This window comes from Hylaeus volcanicus, chromosome 8, assembly GCF_026283585.1.
Source record: "Hylaeus volcanicus isolate JK05 chromosome 8, UHH_iyHylVolc1.0_haploid, whole genome shotgun sequence".
NCBI classification, from domain to species: domain Eukaryota; kingdom Metazoa; phylum Arthropoda; class Insecta; order Hymenoptera; family Colletidae; genus Hylaeus; species Hylaeus volcanicus.
In genome coordinates this window covers 1,554,007-1,566,514 of record NC_071983.1, presented here as the reverse complement: position 1 = coordinate 1,566,514, position 12,508 = coordinate 1,554,007, and the positions used below count along the sequence as shown (strand labels likewise).

At 34.4% G+C, this 12,508-nt stretch overlaps 3 protein-coding genes across 3 annotated transcripts in view; 2 read left to right on the top strand and 1 right to left on the bottom strand.

Moving 5' to 3' along the window:
• Nucleotides 1-4,632, top strand: part of LOC128881516 (zinc finger protein 395) — a 97,401-nt gene extending 92,769 nt beyond the window's left edge. The window contains exon 9 of the transcript XR_008458096.1: nt 4,499-4,632. The gene's annotated coding sequence lies outside the window, so the exon portion shown is untranslated. The remainder of the gene's footprint in view (nt 1-4,498) is intronic.
• LOC128881511 (insulin-degrading enzyme) lies at nt 4,483-8,859 on the bottom strand. Its single transcript, XM_054132628.1, has one exon. The coding sequence runs from the start codon at nt 8,188-8,190 to the stop codon at nt 5,143-5,145; it is 3,048 nt and encodes a 1,015-aa protein (XP_053988603.1). The 5' UTR covers nt 8,191-8,859; the 3' UTR covers nt 4,483-5,142.
• Nucleotides 8,860-9,006: 147 nt separating this feature from the next.
• LOC128881521 (abscission/NoCut checkpoint regulator) lies at nt 9,007-11,263 on the top strand. The gene is made up of 6 exons (XM_054132642.1): nt 9,007-9,185; nt 9,354-9,553; nt 9,825-10,053; nt 10,132-10,287; nt 10,370-10,501; nt 10,576-11,263. Exons 1-6 carry the CDS (start codon nt 9,138-9,140, stop codon nt 10,759-10,761), a joined length of 951 nt encoding a protein of 316 aa, XP_053988617.1. The 5' UTR covers nt 9,007-9,137; the 3' UTR covers nt 10,762-11,263.
• The last annotated feature ends 1,245 nt before the right edge of the window (nt 11,264-12,508 follow it).

Sequence of the window (12,508 nt, the reverse complement as noted above, 5' to 3'; positions counted from 1 at the left end):
TAGAAATTTATCTCGATACGGTGATCCGATCGCACGGTAATTGGCGAATTACTGGAACAGCGACAGAGTTGGGCACGTTTTCATCTAGGCAACAAATAACGAATAAACGCTTTACCTGGATGAACTTTTATCCACATACAGCCGCTAATCAAATAGCGGCAAATAGAAGTCTCGTCTAGATAAAACTTGACTCGCCAACGAACACTGCGAATATCGAATAACGACCATCCGAACAAATAGATTCGACCATAAGATTCATCCAAACGATTATCCGGATAACGCCCCAGCTCTGAACAGCGAAATATCAATTAGTGGTTAATATCGTCGCTGTTGTAATCGACCTATCGAAAACCCCGTCGAGGGTTGTGACCATGTTTGCAATACACTAATAGCAATAGGTGTCCCGTGTTTTGATACGCATCCCGTTTTCGATGCGTGCAAACGAAATACAGCACAAAAGAACTATGGGAGGAAACGGTCGAAGGAGCGTTGTCGCCAAAATCTTATCGCATGAAACGATCTTTCGTGCTCACCCGGAACATTCGCAGCGTTATTGTTTGACGATCGTTTTGTCGTTCGGGCAAAAGGCACACACAGATCGTTGAAACGACGTCGATGAATCGCAACAAACTACGGAACGCGTCCGTTGTAAACGCAATAAGTTTGCTGTAACGGGCCTACACTACCCCAAATCACGGAACAACCAAGCGAATGCTAGATGGAAGACTTTTTTCCCTCGATGGCAATCAAGAGTATAAAAAGAGAAAGTTATGTTTCATACGTTCGATGACTTGATCGTTAACGACGTCGTTACCTGTATTCAGTAATCGCTCGGCCATCAGTGGTACTTGGCCACAATGAAGAAAGCAGTCTTGTTTCGCTCTATATTTCGATGAATTCAATTTATAACAGCCCCCTACACCTGTAGGCAATCTTGTCGACGCTATACTTGGGGGAACTGTACACCGTCAACCATAACGATATATAAAAGCACAGTTTATTTGGGAATAAGGAACATAGCCAATTCCAGCGAGCTAAAATTTCTTACTGGATCGGTTAAGTGACCACTGGAAAGCATAAATAACGAACTACCATCTTTCAGAAGTGGCTGAAACAAACACGATCGAGGAGTACGGGGCCCCACTGTAGTATTTCAGGGTTCCAGGTATCCATGCATAATATTATCAAGCAATACACGTCTAGGAATAGTGTTGTATTTCTAATCGGTATATATTGCTGAGAGTCTCATCGATATATTAATTAAGACATATTTAGGCGGTATTGCGCAATACAGCCTGTGCTCTGGTACTTTTGTACCGTTTACTTCTCTATTTATTATTTAAACTCTAGAGAATTATTATTTTTAACCCAAACTAACAACGAGTCAAGCAACTCCGAACCTCCCACGTCGCCATTGTTTGCAATGGTTTCCGATCTTTATCGCAAAAATCGTTGGTGGCTGAATCAATTCGAAGAGTGTGTTAGATACTTCGATTACGTTAGCTAAAATAAATTAACTGGCATCAGTCGACAGTGCAGTGATTTAAATATTTCAAGTCAATTTAAGGCAGAAATCGCGCGAGAGATTTTCTAGAACGTTCAATTAATATCAACACCGTAAGAGGTTTCAATTACCCGACCAATCGGGTGCCGAGGAACCCAACCTCGAACTATAGTGTGCGATTATAGGTGGAATAATTGATCCCCGGTGGCATACATATATTTTCATGCACGAAACAATTGTAAGAAGTGACGTAACTGCGCGTTACGACTCTTTGGGGTTCGGATTGTCTGATTCCAGTACATTTAAAAAAGGGTTAAGTATATTTCATCGAGAACGGAAACACCTGTATTTAAATCTGTATTTACTATTACGTCGAACGTAATTGCAGCGTAACGACAGTGAAAGAAAAACATACTAGCAGTATAGCGATATAAATACATACAGAGAACTAAGGAACAAGTAAGATGGTGGCGTTGTGGTTCAAGAAACGAATCCCATTGTATTATAAGGAAAACATAAAGAAAATATATAATTACGAATAAGAAATCTCAAGCTATCCATACGCTAGCCGAATATTGTATCAGCCTTTTGAGATCATTATTGTTATTATAAATAAGTAAATAAATAAATATATATATATAAATCGATATAAATTGTAGAAAGTAGGTGAACAATCGACGACGACGACGACGATGACGATGATGAAAAAAAAAAACAAGAACGAGATAATAATATATTGTAGTCATACGATTAACATTATTAAACATTATATTTTATTAATTCTTATATATTGTATATATAATAACGAACGATTATTATATATATGCATATATATATACATATATGTGACCTATGTAAGTATTGTGTTACATAGAATATATGTTATTACGAATTCTTCCGTATTATTGCTTTTTACCACTTACACCTTTTACACGTTGGATAATGTTACTTGATTAACCACTTAGGAATTAATGATCGTTTGGTTGTCACGAAATTATTCAGCATAATAATCGTTCTGTAAGATCGGCTAATAAGAAACACGATTAGACTTGTTCTAATTTAATTCTGGTTTATTCTGTGATAACTGAGTTTGTAATATTTGAGTAATTATACCTATTTCGTAATTATTATACGTATACTTATTACATAATAATTGTATTTTAAAAACAAAAAGAGAGCTGGAGAAGTATCTTTTAAAATAAAGGCTACACTCTTCCTTCGAAGAAAGATATCCTTTATTCTTATTCATCATTCACTTGTTACTTTTATTTTATATAGTTTCGAAAATTGATATAATTAATGAACAAATATAAAGTATAAGTATATAAGAAAACAAGTACATAATTGGAGAAGAATGTGACAAGAAGAGAAAGGTAGGTAAATATTACATTCTTCATTATTTTTCACAACGTAGTAGTTGTGAAATCGAACACGCGACAACTTAGAGATGACAACCGAACTTGCAAAATAGCTAGAGAGGTTGCTGCATGATAAAAGTACCTCTGCATCTACGAGATGGCAACCGAACCGACAAACCGGTTAACATACGTTGCCGCATAACAGGGGCACATCTACGCCTACGGAAAGGCAACCGAAACGATAAGCAGGCTAGTAACGGTTGCCGCATTACAGGGGCATCCCCATGCGCCTACGACATGGCAACCGAAATGACAAACACGCAAGTCATGGTTGCCACATGACAGGGGCATCATGCGCCTGCAATGTAGCAACCGTGCCTACAAACTGGCTAGGTTTAGTTGCCATCTAAGAGTAGTACAGTCCGCGCCTACTTGGTGACAACAGAATTTTCGATCTCTGCTGATTGACTCCAACTTTTCGTTTACATTTGAACACGTCCTGACAACTCCTAACACCTGCTAACAATTCCTAGCACCTTCTAACACTTCCATATACTACCTGACACCTCCTAACAGCTTTCAACATCTCCTAATATCTTCTAACACCATCTAACACACCTCGTAACATTTCCCGACACTTCCTAACACTTCCTGCCACTTCCGAACACCTTCTATCATCTCCTAACACCTCCTAACACTTCTTGCCACCTCCTAACACATCCTAACAACTTTTAACACCTCCTGACACCATGTACAAAGTATCAGGAGAACATAATATGCGAAGAGGTGGCACGAAAGAAATCAGGTACGTGTCAAATTTTGGTCAGAATTTCACTTCTGGTATCAGGAGAACATAATATGCGAAGAGGTGGCACGTTTGCGCCTACGAGCAGGCAACCGGTCCGACATATCTGTTAGCATAGGTTGCCTAATTCAAGGGACTAATTTTCGGTGCATTTCGGAATTCTGGTCAATTTTGCATCTTGGCAAAGTCAACAATGTTGCAAATAGCTCCTCTCAAAACCTCGACAATGTCGCAGAGTCAATGTTGCAAATCGCTCCCTTCAAACTTCAACAATGTTGCAAAGTCAACAATGTTGCAAATCGCTCTTCTCAAAATTGTGATGGGAAATGTCAGATTTTTACTCCTGGTATCAGGAGCACATGATATGCGAAGAGGTGCCACGAGGAATTCATGGTACGTATCAAATTCTGACTCGAAACTTACCTTCTTGTATCAGGAGAATATGATATTCGAAGAGGTGGCACAATTATTAATTCTGACTCGAAACTTACCTTTTTTGTATCAGGAGAATATGATACTTGAAGAGGTGGCACAATTTTTAATTTTGTCTCGTAACTTACCTTCTTGTATCAGGCGATCGTGATACTCGAAGAGGTGGCACAATTATTAATTCTGACTCGAAACTTACCTTTTTGTATCAGGAGAATATGATACTCGAAGAGGTGGCTGAATTTTTAATTTTGTCACGAAACTTACCTTTTTCTATGAGAGGAACATGATACTTCAAGAAGTGACACAATTTTTAATTCGGGCTTTAAGAATATGCGAAAGTATAGGATTCGCGTAAAGGTAATAAGAAAGATAAAACAAAAGCGCTTGTTGTTTGTTTAGACGTTTAAAACAAAGTAAGACGAGCGAGGAGCGAACGGCGAACTCGAAAAGTGATCGAGATCAATCGAGATCGATCGGGAATTTTTGGATACCCACACCTCTCTCCGCCACGGGAGCCGAGCTACTCGATCCACCCAATCTTCCGGACGATGAGAGGAGCACTCTGCGGGCTCGACCACTGCTCCTCAGTCGTAAATTTATTTAAAAACGTATGTACATTCTCGTTCGTTGAAAGTTATACAAATAAATGGGATTATTTCCTGAACACTGTGTTTACTTCGCTATTGATTAATTTTCTCCCTGGCGTGCATTCATTTTTTTTTTGTTCAAAAATTTGAATACATACACAATTTTATAGTTCTGAAAATTAATTATGTTATTAATATGTTACAAACTTAACCATTACACTCTCTTTCGTACTCTCTCTCTTACTTAATTGTAACATTTTCGTACTTCTCAGCTGCTATTATTTGATTATTCAGATGTAATATCCAATATGCATTCATGAAATTGATTTATACATTACTTAAACAGTGTATTATATAACAGAATATGCTAAAAGTATTTATTTAGTAGATGTTCACTACAATTCATAGACATATCATTGAAAAATATGAATATAGAATTAAAACATCTTAGGTGTTTTATAATTTAGAAGAATACGCCCCTTTCCTTCGTACATTATCAAATGGCTTCAATAATGGATATAAAGATTGACTAATTTTAAATGCCATAATATCAGTGATCTTTTTGCATTCCACAGCATTTATTGCATCATCTGGCTGGGTATCTTCATCAGTTTTAATTACATCTTTTTCTGCTGATTCTGAATCTTCTACTAAAGAAATAACATGTACTGATAATTTATGTTGAATATCACTCTGCAGCATTTCCTTATAAAACTTTAATAATTGCTCTCGTGTTATAGTTCTTAAATATGCAACCTCAATATTTTTCCGATCAAAATTATATTGTTGCGATGAGATTTCATTCCAAAATATGACAGATAAGGTATTTAACATTTTAGGTTCCTGAAGTCGTTTCATTGCCAATGATTCTTTATGTCTACTAAACTCTTCTTCTGACATATTTGTTACATGATGTATCATGGATTCTAAAAATGCATCAATTCTTTGTTCAACATATTTAGGGTGTCTGTCACTTTGAACTATTATTCTTAAGCCTTCTGCGGCATTTGTTCTTTGAACTCCACTAAATACAATATATCCCAATTGTTCTTTAGTTCTTAAAGTAGTAAAACATGGTTCCGAAAGAATTTGTGCCAAAAGATCTAGTAACATACTTGATTGAGTTGATTGTAACCCAGTCTGATAATAGACTCCTGTACATGAATTTTTATGTAAATTATTATCTACTTCAAACAAAAAGTGGCAACCATCTTCTAGTCTAATTTCACGGTACAATATTAGCTGTCTCGACAAGAGTGGTATTATTTGAGGGATCGCGCTAGTTAACTTTGATTCTATTAGTTTAGCTGTTTCAAGAGCTTCTGACATTATCACATTCCCATGTATTAAACATTCTATATGTACTTTACTTAAAAATTGTGGTATAAACTGTTGAATCCTTTCAACTGTTACTTGAGAGGTTGCTTTTAGTAATTCATCCTTCATCCACACTTGTTCTGATAGTAACACAGCAAGGTAATAAACTGTGTGCATGTATGGTTGTTCAGCTTTAAAATTCTTTAAATTTCTGATATAACTTTCTTTCAAAACCTCAAACCTTTTTGGATCAACTTCAAAACTAAACATTTTATCCATAATTTTATTCAGTAAGACATGCTGCTTATCATCATAACCACTGATTCCTATTGTTATTCCATATTTACTACTCTCAATTTCCCATTTAAGCCCAGCTAAGTCGGCAGAATATGCATATTCATTTAGGGCATCGCGAAATAATTCTACAAATATATAACTTAAGTTATAACTAAGAGGATCCATATATGCCAGTGGACTGACAAAAGCTACAGACATGTTAGCCCTAGGTACAAGAAATTCGTCATCTTGTTTAAACCATAGTCTTAATAATGGAGTGTCCTCAATAATTGTTGGAAATTTGGTTATATTGTTTTCTGCTGGCTTTATGTCAAATTTGTCTGGTATAAACTCATTTTTTGATGGCAATTTAAGATCTGAATTATAACCAGCATTCATCCACTTGTTAATAATGTCTTGTGGTATTTTTTCTTTTTTGAACCTAGTACCATACCACTTTTCAGTTTCATTAGCAATACTTTCATATACTTTTCCAATTACGTGAATCCTCACTTTCTCTGGTGTCAAATATTCCATTACCTGCTCAATTGAATCAGGGTCCCATTCTTGGAATAGACTTTCTGCCACTAAGACTTCTTCCATTGCATAATCTTGTAACACATTTACCAGTGTAATGACATAAATACTAGGTGAACATTTTTCTTTGAATCGAAAATTCATGTTTGCAATGTCTCTATATTCATTGTAAATCCATTCAACTGGTCCATGTTTCCTTAACATGTTAATATATTGGAAAGTCAGCAGAATGATATCATCTACATGTTCGATGCCTTCCTCTGTTAAATCAACAACAACATTAAAAAAATTAAAGCCTCTGCCACCTAATCGTTTGCCTGATATAAGTGAATTACACCATCCTTTTGTTTTCAAACAAGACAATAGCGATCCCTTTCCTTCGTGTCCTAGTAAATGTGAGACATAATGTGCAGGCGCAGCTTTGTAATGTTCTCGTAAATCGGGTAGTGGAAATGTAATATTCAAATGCATTGTATCTTTTATTGGAACAATGTACCATTTGGTTTTAAAATGTTCTTCGTTAAATGGATGTTCTGGCCAAACAGGTGCTTCAATTTCCTTATTTTTTACTTCAGAAAACAATTCTACTGCTATTCTCTCAAGTTCATCTAAACTCTCATGCCCAAGTATACATAATGACATAATGTTAGCTGAATAGAAGTTTTCATGAAACTCAAGTAACTTATCCCTTACATTTATGCCTTGGAGTTTTGGTATTACATCTAATGTTCGCTTGTTTCCAACACCAAACTTCCTAAAAGGATGATCTGGGTCTGCAGATGATTTCTCTAATTGATCAACGCGCCATGTATCATTTGCTAAATTTTTTACATGCTCCAAATGGATAGCATTTAATTCTAATTCGGTTGAAGTTTCCGTAAACAGTGGTGCTATGAAAAACTGAGCAAAACGATCTAGTGCATCCTTCAATTTTTCAGAATGTACATCAAAGTAATAAGTAGTATGATCCTTATGTGTTGATGCATTAGATAAACCACTATTTTGTGATAAGTACATACTATATTCATTTTCTTGCGGATATTTTTTTGTTCCTAAGAACATCATATGTTCACAGAAATGTGCTAGACCTGGTAAATCATCTGGATCACTTAAATAACCAATATTCACATTCAAGGCTGCAGCACTTTTATCAGTTGTTGGATCACTAATAAGTAATATTTTCATTTTATTAGTCAGCACTAAACCTCTATATTCTCTTTTATCATTTGGTGATTTAATTATATTGTTATATCGCTTTTCTACATAATCGTTTAAAGGCATATTGCCTGCGAATACTTTCATATCAGATGATTTATACGTGTCATTAGTAACATCTGTGTGTAAAATCTCATTATTTTGAAGAACTGATGACATTATATATAGTAACTTGAACAGTAAAGAATTTTTCTAATAAAAACGATATCGAATGTCCTCCACTTATAACAGAGAACTTATTACTTTACTTTTTATTTTATATATTTGCGAAATATATGTCAATAGTAAAATATCATTTGAAATAAACAACTGTTATGTTAGGTTAGAACTGATATAAAACAATAATAAACAGTAGCTACTCCGTATTTTACAGTTAATTTTCTCGTATCATAAAATAATGTCAGTACTTGTATTGCACGTTGATGACCAGATCAATTATAACAATATACACAAACTGTTAATTTAGTGAGCGTCAATAGACTGATTTAACTGTTTTACAAATGAAAGAAAAAAGAAAATTTGACGTGCATTTACGGGGCAACAATGATATCGCCATCTAGCGGCGGGAAGAAAATTAAAATTTAGACCTAAAAAATATTTACAACTCGGATATTTTGAGATTGCTAAACTCGTACTTTAGTTACAATCAAGCATAACTACAGTCCCTGAGGGCGTGTATATCTGTAATTAATATATTATAGCAATTTGTATAAATTCTATTGCGTCTGTATGTATTCGGAGTATAACCTTTTGACGTTTCGGTCCGTAGCAGTTGCATAGTTTTGTTTACCTTGAGTTCACGCTGTCAAACAGTACATAGACTTTTCTGGAAAAATTGAAGAAAGCAAATTTTTTAATGTTTCTGTATTTCTGCTACAATGACTTCTTTTTAGATAACCGTCTATTAAAATATAAGTTAGAGAATTCGGAAGTAAAATCTATCGTTTCGTTGAAAACGAAACATGCATCTACCTTAGAATATGATTCTATAGTCGATTGCTAATAATTTGATCGTTTAGACGTCAGATATTCTCGAGGAGTGTACAAGAGACATTTTTTCATCACATTTAATGACATCGTAATAATGTTTAAAATATAAGTTCAGGATGTCGTGTAATATTTGTCAAACGAAATTCTCGTTTTTTACTAAAGAAGTAAGCCTGATTTTCCCATATTTGTTAAATCGTAGAATAGGTTATGTCCCATCACTTTCGCGTGACAACGCTTTCACAAGTTTTTAGATTTATAATTTAAATAGTACAGACGCCAGGACGATTTTCAGTAAGCTTTCATTGGTTTTTTATTCCCGTCATGCTATTTAGGTTGCTTGTCCAGGCTGTGGCTTTTCGTACTGCACTAAGTGCCTCAAATATAAACGTGATATTCCAGATAAAGGAGTAAAAAAGATTTGCGGACGTTGTTATAATAACTACAATTCTACAAAAAAAGTAAATTCTGATAACAACATTAGTATGTCAGAAGAACACGAGGAACCTCTTGTTCCAGTTGACATTACTAAAAAGTAATATATTTTGCATAATTATAATAAGCCCTTGTCTTATGTGGTCTTATATTCTAGTGTTTTCCATGTAAATTGAATTATATATACAGTCCATTCCATTTATTTGGGTTTTTTGGTTAGTCAAGCTAACCATCAATTTGAGGTTAACCATCAAATCTAAAAATGACAAAAATTATTTGAGACATTATCTACAGATCCGCATAACTCAAGGACTCATGTTACTGTGATAGCAAAACATTCATTGATTTATGTGTAATAATTTAATTGTTAGATTGGATTCTTTGGAAAATCCTGCAAAGCCACCAATTGTAATGTACAAACAATCAAACCACTGGGACAAATTTAAAAAGGGTTTAGAACCTGCAGATCAAGAAATAGTTGATAGATTACAAAAATTGAAAGAAGAGGACAAAACTACAGCTTTAAGCGTAGATGAAATAAAGAGAAGGCTGGCTTTGTTAAAGGATGAAGATCCAGATGCTAGTAATCATACAGTCAATGTATACAAACATCAATCAAATATGTACAAAATTATTCTATCGTAATTATTTTATGTGCAATTATCTTAATTTTTATAGATACATCATGTGGATACTAGGACAGATCAGGAGAAAACAAATGATTTAATACAGGAGTACCTTGAGCAGCTAGAATTGTCCTCAGGAAGTGATCCTGCTAGTGAAATTCAGTCAAGATTAAGATCATTGCAGGGTGTGAGCAATGTATCCAGAAAGGTATAAGATTGATACATAAATAACGACTTATAAAAGATTAATGTAAAATTAAGTGTTACACAATACATAATCATTTTTTTAGCATTCGAATGAAGATATTGACACTGACGAAAAACACATAACAAAGAAATTAATTGCAAAAGCTTTGGCTGAAGCCGAATTGGAGAAAAAGTATGAAGAAGATGTGGACGAATTGGAAGAAATGGATGTCGCTGTATGTTTAATTAATTTTGTATATCTCTTTAACCACAAAGTAGAAAATTCTGACTATAATATTTATGGTTACAGGCAGGAAAACATACCGATAGCGAGGATGTGAAACCTACTTGCATAATGTGCGATGAAACAGAAAATTTAGAGCGATGTTTGGGTTGTTATGGTGATCTTTATTGTCCCATGTGCTTCGAAGATAATCACCGTGATTTCGTAATGTATAACCATAAAACAGAACCGGCAACGAAGTACCCTTACTGAAAAGTACTGTCAGAAATTTTAGAAAGAAACGCTTCGTACCAATTGACGCAACACAAGCAATTTATCATTGAGGCACTTGCTATGTAATGTTTTCGAAAGATTTACGAACAGTATCACTTGCAATTTTGATACCATCGTTAAAATAGAAGCATTCCTTGTATTGTACACACAAACAATAAATAATACAAATTTCCTAATCATTATAGTCGTAAGCTTGAAGCTAATATTGTGGTCGTAATATTACACAATGTGTTATTAGAAATTATATTATGCTATGTTTACTTGAATGAAAGATAGTTTTATAACGATACTAATGATTGTGATGTATTTAATAATCAATACACGTGCTTTTGCTACGGTACAATATTAATCTGTGGTAATAGAAATTTACTGTTCGGCCATCACCGATTTTCCGCGTCAATAATTGGTTCATTTGCATTTTGAAAACAATCTGTACAACAAATTATATACTTTGTTTTGAAAAAATTGTTTGAAATTAAAATCACCGGAATTCCTTTTAATTCCCCTGAAAACACTATCGTCTTAGTGATTCAAATGCCAAAGTAAATTCGGCAACCCGTTCTAGATGTCGGTAAAGACTACTGACATCTTTAACGGGATTCCCCGGTAGCGTCGCGACGCAAAAACCTTCTCAAAATCTAAGCAGGTCTTCTATTTTTAGATGACTCGTATGCATCTGCCGTGCCAAGTTTTCAACGATATTCGCATCGGTTACTAACGAATAAGACATTTGTCTCTTTTTAATACTATTAACTTGTTGATATTAGATTTTTTCGTTTCAGTTATTAACTCTTTGCAGACGGACATCATATAGTATGACTGCAACAAAACTAACCCCGTTTCCCAACAAATTCCCCTTTTCAGTCATTTACAATTCCGTCCACGTTATTATATGAAGAGAAATGTTGGGGTCTATGGCTATAAACAATTTTCAGGAATGTAGCAGTGAGCACGTAGAGGATGTTGTTTTTAACAGGTCGTTGGTACCGGAATTTCCGTTACAGTGGTCGACGCATTTTTCGAGGAAACGTATCTCGTTAAACACGCTTTCTTCTCCCTTCAGACTATCGTTTACATTTTTGGAATGCTCGGGCGTATTTTTTTACTTCAACGACATCAGTTCATTTTTCTTGTAATGAATTCTTTTTCTTATGAACAACATTCGTATTTGCTATCTAAGGTTATGTCAGGTTATGCTATGTTTGCATTCTTCGATATTGTTATTTATTGTAAAACGTTTATAAATTATTCGTTTGTATTCTTAAATTAAATCTTTTAACAATATTTCATGCACATACACGCTTTTTTTATTATTCGTGGACTTACCATTGGTTCGAAGATATTCCTTGTACATTACACAATTGAAATACTTTACTTAAATAGTGTAAACTAAACAGAATTCTTTTCACTACTCCTCGGTTATTACTGTTTATATCATAATGTATGATTTGTATAATCAATTTTTAATGGATGGGTAATTGGAAGAAGGTAACATTACTTTCTAGAAGAACAGAAATTTAATCCTTTATCCAATCGCCCATTCGAATACAATTTTAATAATTTGAAAACGTGAAGTATATTTTACTGTCTCGTATTACACTTCATTTACTTTCGTTTATTTCCATAACAAATAAATACTCTTTAAACTCGTATCGTTCACTCGAGATTAATTATTATGCTGGGAATAAAGTTGATCTATTAAAAGAATTTTTACAATTAAAAAGGA

Bases quoted from the DNA above. Each gene is read 5' to 3' on its own strand.
- LOC128881521 (XM_054132642.1), top strand. From the start codon at position 9,138: ATGTCGTGTAATATTTGTCAAACGAAATTCTCGTTTTTTACTAAAGAA. The intron at 9,186-9,353 runs GTAAGCCTGATT...CATGCTATTTAG, and splicing joins TCTCGTTTTTTACTAAAGAA to GTTGCTTGTCCAGGCTGTGG. The intron at 10,054-10,131 runs GTATACAAACAT...TAATTTTTATAG, and splicing joins CTAGTAATCATACAGTCAAT to ATACATCATGTGGATACTAG.
- LOC128881511 (XM_054132628.1), bottom strand. From the start codon at position 8,190: ATGTCATCAGTTCTTCAAAATAATGAGATTTTACACACAGATGTTACT.